This window comes from Gymnoscopelus braueri (assembly GCF_963280865.1).
Source record: "Gymnoscopelus braueri genome assembly, chromosome: 12".
Classification (NCBI taxonomy): domain Eukaryota; kingdom Metazoa; phylum Chordata; class Actinopteri; order Myctophiformes; family Myctophidae; genus Gymnoscopelus; species Gymnoscopelus braueri.
The window spans coordinates 31,137,640-31,144,655 of NC_137614.1; the positions used below are offsets into that span (position 1 = coordinate 31,137,640).

The following is a 7,016-nucleotide window of genomic DNA, read 5'->3' on the forward strand; positions in this document are numbered from 1 at the left end:
TGAGAGATATCCTGATATCCTATACGAGTTATCACATTCTTTCTGTCTGTGCTGACTAACCTCACTGACAAAGTAGGCTACTGAACAGTGTAAAGCCTAATAATCTTTCACACAACTATGTCAATCAACTGAAATACATATTTTAGAAGACAGTTATTTCTGTTGAGTTACAAGATTGTTTGCCTAAGCAAACATCAGCCCTAAAGCGTGGCAGTGGTGTTGCTTGCAGAAAAGAGCTGATCTATAAGCAAACATTGCATTGTTGAGTCCACCTCCTCCATCTTTGCTTATTCTCCTTCCACGCCTTTTCATAGTCTGGGGGGGGGGGGGGGGGGGGGGGGGGGGCAATTGTTGGACAGGAATGAACCTATTCTGAATTAGCCCAAATCATAATAAAAATTTGCCAGGACATTTTCTTCAAAGTCTGAGAACATTTAGGCATTAAGTATTAATAACTAGTGTTATCTTTTCAGAATCTTTCTTTTCACAGTGATGCAATTTTGTATGGTTTTCAAACCACTCTTAGATACCATTCCTATGATAGATCAACCCACTGTTAAGCAACAGCATACTGCTCTGTTATTGTGCTCTGACTGCAACCCACGTAGAACTTCTAAAACACATCTAGTAGAATCCACTGAGAACTGTAACCCAAGTTCTGTGATTTCACACGATAAGCGATGATTGGCCCTGGCATGTGGGCTGACACCCTGCCTTGCTAAGTTGCCATCTCTCTCCAATGCTTTGTCACGTTATCTTCTGCCCTTTATCCTACAGTACATACAGTCTCTGAGGTTGACACCTGGGCAATGACGACGAGTACCTTTCCAAAACAAATCACTGTCCCCTCTTCCGTCAGTCATTCCCTTCCTCTTCTTCATCCTTGCTGCCCTTGCTGAAGTGCTGGAAGCATTGCACGGTGCAGGCCAGGCAGAAGCTGGAAATGATGGCAACCACCAAGACGACGACACCGGAGAAGATGACGATGAGGTAATCGGTCAGGGAGAGGATGAACTGGCACTCCCGGAAACTGTCCTCGGAGAGCATGCTGAAGGGAACTCGGCGGCCATCTTGAGGCATTGTGCACTCGATGCCCTCCAGACCTGAGAGGGGAAAAAACAACAGACTAGTGATGCACGTGTCGTTTTTTTAAAGAAACTTGACTCGACCCGAAGCCGACCCAACCCGCTCCCAACCCGACCCGATATGTGTTAATTAATGACCTGACTTGAAATCGACCAGAACCTGAACCTTTCCATTCATTTTATCGTGGCCTGGGTTGACTATTCACTGCCCCCTATGAATTGAAGTAAAAAAAACTCAAAACAAAGCAGAATTGCATAAAGACATTGCAAACTCACACAAGAGCAGGCAGGATTCAGGAACAGACGGACGGGCATGTATGGACCACAGGACCAGATATTTGCATTAAGAAAACATCATAGAACAGGATATGACAAGGATACAACCTGTAGCTCATTGTAGTAGGGATGCACAATATAGACATTTCGGCCAATAGCCGATTAATTGCATGGTCAAATCGACCGATATTCATATATTAAGTTTCCACTAGGGTTTACCTTAAACCTGTTATACTGTATAGTGACAGAGATTCTGGGTGCAGAAGCAACCTGCTGTAAGGCTACAATGAGCCTGTAGGTGCCCGGACGGCTACGCCAGCGGTCCGGCCACAATATTATTTTGATATTGATATGATGACTGATTAATCATGCATCCCTACATTGTAGTAGTGTGTCTCTCATGGGATGAAGGGGATTACAGTAAGTAAGTACTTAAGTAATTACCCTGTAGTGCATGCAACCTAAAATGTCCAAAACATTTGAGGGATTTTATTAGAGCAGTTCACATAATCTATGTCTAATCTGGCACTCTCTCCAGTGATATTTCAAATTGAGTGAATGGCCACATCATAGACCCAGTTTTTTGGTGTGGTGCACCGGTCATAAGTACTTTCTGGCCTTAATTCTAGAAAAGAGAAAGTCCTTCTGAAGAAGCATATATACTCAAAACATAAATAAACAAAATGGCTTTAGGAGACACATTGCAGTGTATGGACTTTTTAAGATTCTTTCCTGTCCTGCATCTGCTCAACATTTCAAATGCGCGTATTCTATTTGTTTTGTTACTTGCTTTTTAAGATTTCCCTGAATAGTGTATTTTTGAGGATGAATCCAGATGTTAGGGACTTTTCTTTTTTCATTCATTGTTCAGTTAAAGAAAGTTAGAATATGACCAATTTCACAGAGCTCAGACCAGACCAGACCACATCAAAGACAACAAAGTGATGATGATGACCTCATACTTCATATTATATGAAGACAAATTTCTTTCAATTGCCATACAGATGCATGTCATAAACACTGGTGTAGTGGAGATATCAAGACATCAAGACACAATGTGACAGCTTTGACAGGGTACACCCATCCAGTTATTGTGCAATGCAATTGATGTTAATTTATACTACAGAAAATTCCTTGCATGACACTCGGCAATAAACTGATTCCTATACAGTAAAATTCAGATAATTTAGTCTGAAAGTGTAATAATGGACGTGTAATAGGCTGAGTCTAAAAGGAAGCACAACACAACAAAATAAAAACCATCATATCCTCTGATTATTATATTGTTCAGTCAAAGCATAGACGGATGAATGATAATTTTCAGCCTTCACTCGTTCCATACTGTAGTGATGAGGGCAGTTTCAGGCACTTCCATTTTACCCTGCCTGCTGTAGTGCCTCTGTAACCAACAGTCAGTTGATATCATCATCAAGTGTGCGCGAGTGTGTGTGTGTGTGTGTGTGTGTGTGTGTGTGTGTGTGTGTGTGTGTGTGTGTGTGTGTGTACTTATATTACTATACTTGTGAAGGCCCGATGTCCGCACGAGTATAGTAGAATTTGAGAAATAGACATTGCGAGGACAGTTTTCCTGGTCCTAAAAAGGCAAAAAGTTGTTTTATGGTAAACAAGAAAGAAGAAAGAAAAAAAAGAAAAAGGTTTGGGGGTTAGCCTGATTTATACTTGTTTTTACACAGTAGAAGCTCACAACGTGTCGCAGTGTGAGCCGGGAGATTGGTTATTTTCAGCAATAGGGTTAGGGTTAAAAATGTCCCGAAATTCAATGGCATTCATAAAATTGCTGTCCTCACAAGAATAGTAATATACGTGTGTGTGTGCGTGCGTGCGTGCGTGCGTGCGTGCGTGCGTGCGTGCGTGCGTGTGTGCGTGCGTGCGTGTGTGCGTGCGTGCGTGTGCGTGTGTGTGTGTGAGTCACGATAAGACCAGAAGGGGTTTTCCACATGAAAAGGGATTCAGTGACCTCATCGCTTGGTGAAATTCCAGTCACGTGGCCCTCCTTGCTGCTGCACAATGGACAGCCAGACTCATGCCTAGAAAGATGTGCACGCATGCACTCCACATAAACATAAAGGAGTTTGTACACTCACACGCACGTGGTAGTGCATGTCTCTTTATTACTCTTATCGCATGACATGGAAGGAGCCATGAATACCAACTGGAAGCTTGTTTGGCTGGCAGCAGAGCAGTCTACAGACTATTCCACCACAGATTAATACGATGGCACAGGGCTAAAGTAATTTCCATTGATCTCCAACTCTGTGTGCAAACACAGGTTTCAGTCAGTTACGGATAGGATGTCTTCTAGGTGAGAGAGAGGATTCTGGACCACAAGTAATCTGTGTCAATGGCATGGTGTCTCTGGCATCAAATGTGCCATGGTGCTGAATTACGCACACCTCTTGTTCACCGTTGACAAGACAGTGATCCAAACAGCAGGGGATTGTGTTTACAGGAAGTGGGTTACCTCTGTAAATCATTGACACTCACTTCCTTAAAATGTCGGACTCAAACAACGCCAGAAACCATTGTCTGATTAAAATCAGCACCAAGATAGGTCAACTCCTGTCCAATCACATTGTCTTGAAGTGATGTACAATACAGTACAGTACCATGCTCTAATTCAGTGGGTAGAGCATGGCATTAACAGTGCAAGGAATAGGGCTTCATTCTTCCCATTGTCTTTGGTCATAAATGTAGCTCAGACCATAACGATAACACTGCCATGGTTAAGGGCACTTTGGCTTATTAGTTACTTATTAGCCTGTCAAGGCACCTAATTATTCTTGAATAGCACTGTGCTGCAAAGCAATGATCTCCATAAGAGTTAGGATTCGTGTTCATGTAGGATTACTGGCCTTACAAATCGGGGCGTTTCGTGAATATTTAAGGGCGTGTTATTTAAATGACGCTCTGTTTCAGCCGTCAGATTTATCAAAGCTCCGACCAACTGTACACTAGGATTGGCTGTATAGGATCGCTTCATAAATGTGACTTTGATGTTGCCCTATGGGCGAATTTAAGGCAACAAATACGCCGTTTTATACGCTCCATTGATAAATGAGGGCCACTGTCTTCGCCAGGCCGACAGGCTGGGAGGCTAAGACTATGTTTTCACCCCTGTCCGTGTATGTGTTTGTGTGTCCATCGATCCGTCTGTCTGTGCACAGCTAATCACGGACCTCGCTGGACCTATCACCATCTTTGCATGCACACTTCCAGTAGGCCAAGGCACACTCCTCATGGTGGCGATATAAGAGGCTGCTTTACTTTTTGGCCTATATCTAGGGTGTACAATCAACATTTTCCCTGCATTCCTTGGACGACTCCTGGCGAAGACCTGCACTCCGAGGAGCGCCCTCTTCTAGTTAGCCTACCTCTGCCCATGGAGTTGGACAGATGTTATATTTTTTCCCCATTCTGTCCCCATTCACTCAAGAATGAATGGGCTAAGTGTATTTTGTTGACATAGGATGCAGTACAGTAGATAATTCATATTGTGGTTATGTTTAAAACAACCAGAACTGCTGTTTCTAAATATACATACTGTATGCTCATAACTATTATACTGTATGCTCCAGTTAATAATTCAGGAGCAGGCAAAAGACTACAGATGAGTATTCCACGCTTGGCAGAACACAGACATTCACGTGTTTCTCCACATAATGTCTGAGGATTATTGCTCTATTATCACACAGCTGCGGTTACAGTGATCACGCAAGCTTTACTCTTAATATAAGTTACCTGATCCAAATGGTGATAAGGCCAGAAAAGTGATGCCTATTATAGGACTTGCAGGTTGTTAGACGTCTCTGTAGTATTTGGGGGGGTCATATATTCAAAGCACAGAGGAGAAAGATGGCGTTTGAAATGTATGTTTACCAGTGTTTTGACAGCTTCGTCTTTGGTCAATGTTTGTTTTGAAGACTTCTGAGAAATGATATTTCCACTTTATGGATCTATTGATTTGAAAGCTATGAGACAGATTAGAGCTTGGTGTATGTTTAATTGCAAAACAAGTCTTTGAGTTTGACACCAATGTATTTGACAGTCAAGAATAAGATTTGAATAACATGTCAACATCCAATGGCTGTTTGCTTTATTTATAGACAAATGGCAACAAAGATGGATATAATTTGTGGCAAATCATTTCAGCCAACTACACATTATTTAGTAGTTTTTGACAGTTTTTCCCCCCTTCTTTTCAAACGATCAATGTCATGTAAAAGACATTTGTGTGAATAGTTTGACAATTCATGAACTTGAACTTCAGGAAATAACGTAAATGATGCGCTGGCGTGGAGAAAATATTGCAACGATGAACTTTAAGCAGCTTATGGCTTACCCGTTGGAAGCTTGTGACGGTTTTCTGACAGCCACACAAAGAGTTTGGCCAAAGAACAGTTGCAGATCCAGGGATTGCTCTCCAGGCGCAGTGTCCGAAGAGAGGGCAGGTGCTCCAGGACCGTGGGGTCCAGTTCCGTCAGGCCGTTCCTCTCCATCTCCAGGTCTCTCAGGGAGGTCAGTCCCATGAAGGCATCCTGGCCTACCATGCTTAGGTATGGGTTGCTGCCCAGGCGCAGTTTGATTAGGCTCCGTGACTCCCCGAAGATCCCAGAGGGGATCTCAGTCAAGTTGTTGCCCCCCATGTCCAGGTAGACCAGCCGAGAGGAAGTGCTGAGGGTCCCGGGCTCTAGCCGTGAGATGGTGTTATTCCGCAGGTCCAGGTACACCAGATCACTGTAGAGGACCAAGAAGTCAGAGGGAATCCAGGGAATCCAGTTGTTGGACAGCCGGAGTCGACGGACATTCAGGGGGATCAAGTCTGGGAGGCTGGTGAGACCTTGACCGATGCAGTCCACGGTGTGGTGGTCGGGGCACTGGCAGCCGGAAGGGCAGTTGTAACCCCGTGCGAGTAAGGCAGAGGAGAGCAAGGCAGAGGAGAGCAAGGCGAGGAAAGGCTGAAGCCAGTTAATGCATGGTAACATTGTTGAGGGGGGGGTCAGAGTTGGGTGGGAGATGGGGGGTGGGGGGGTGGGGCAAGGCGGGTGTGGATGGGGGGGAGAGGGTTTGTCACGGCTGGGGGGATAGAAGAGGTCAGCTTAGCCACCTCGGTCAGGGAGAGGGGTGGGAGGATCGAGATCAGTGGAGGGGGAGAGGGAAGGAAAGGTTGCTAGCATCCCAGTGATGGCATCTTGCCTTCTCTCAGCAAAGCGCGCGCTTCAACGACCCGGCCGCCGAGTGCAGTGAAAGACGGCCAACACGACGATGTTTTCCAGGAGATCATGTAACAAGCAGTCTGGATCGAATAGCAGCCGGCTGGCTTTGAGGGAATGAGGGGAGGAGTAACAGAGAGAGAGGGAGAGGGAGAGAGAGAGAGAGGGGGGGGGGGGAGTGTGGTGGGGGGATTAATCCAGAGGTAAATAGAGACATAGAGAACCGGAGGGGGTGGGGTGCTTGGGGTAAGCCATGATGCGTGTATTTGTGTATAATCATGTTTGCTTGTGTGCATATGTACTGTATAGGCATGCAGGCATGACCCTATATGCCTCATTAACCCCATGTTAGACAGCTGATGAACTGAATCAACTCTTTGTTTTCAAGAAGACCATTCAACCTATGAGAATCAGAACAACAGCC

The 7,016-nt window shown here is 44.8% G+C and overlaps 1 protein-coding gene across 1 annotated transcript; it reads right to left on the reverse strand.

The window, feature by feature from the left end:
- Positions 1-495: 495 nt before the first annotated feature.
- Positions 496-6,601, reverse strand: LOC308096248 (leucine-rich repeat-containing protein 38-like). The gene is made up of 2 exons (XM_080443612.1): positions 5,722-6,601; positions 496-1,103 (listed from the first exon to the last, which is right to left on the reverse strand). The coding sequence occupies exons 1-2, from the start codon at positions 6,362-6,364 to the stop codon at positions 856-858; spliced, it is 891 nt and encodes a 296-aa protein (XP_080299738.1). The 5' UTR covers positions 6,365-6,601; the 3' UTR covers positions 496-855.
- Positions 6,602-7,016: the final 415 nt, after the last annotated feature.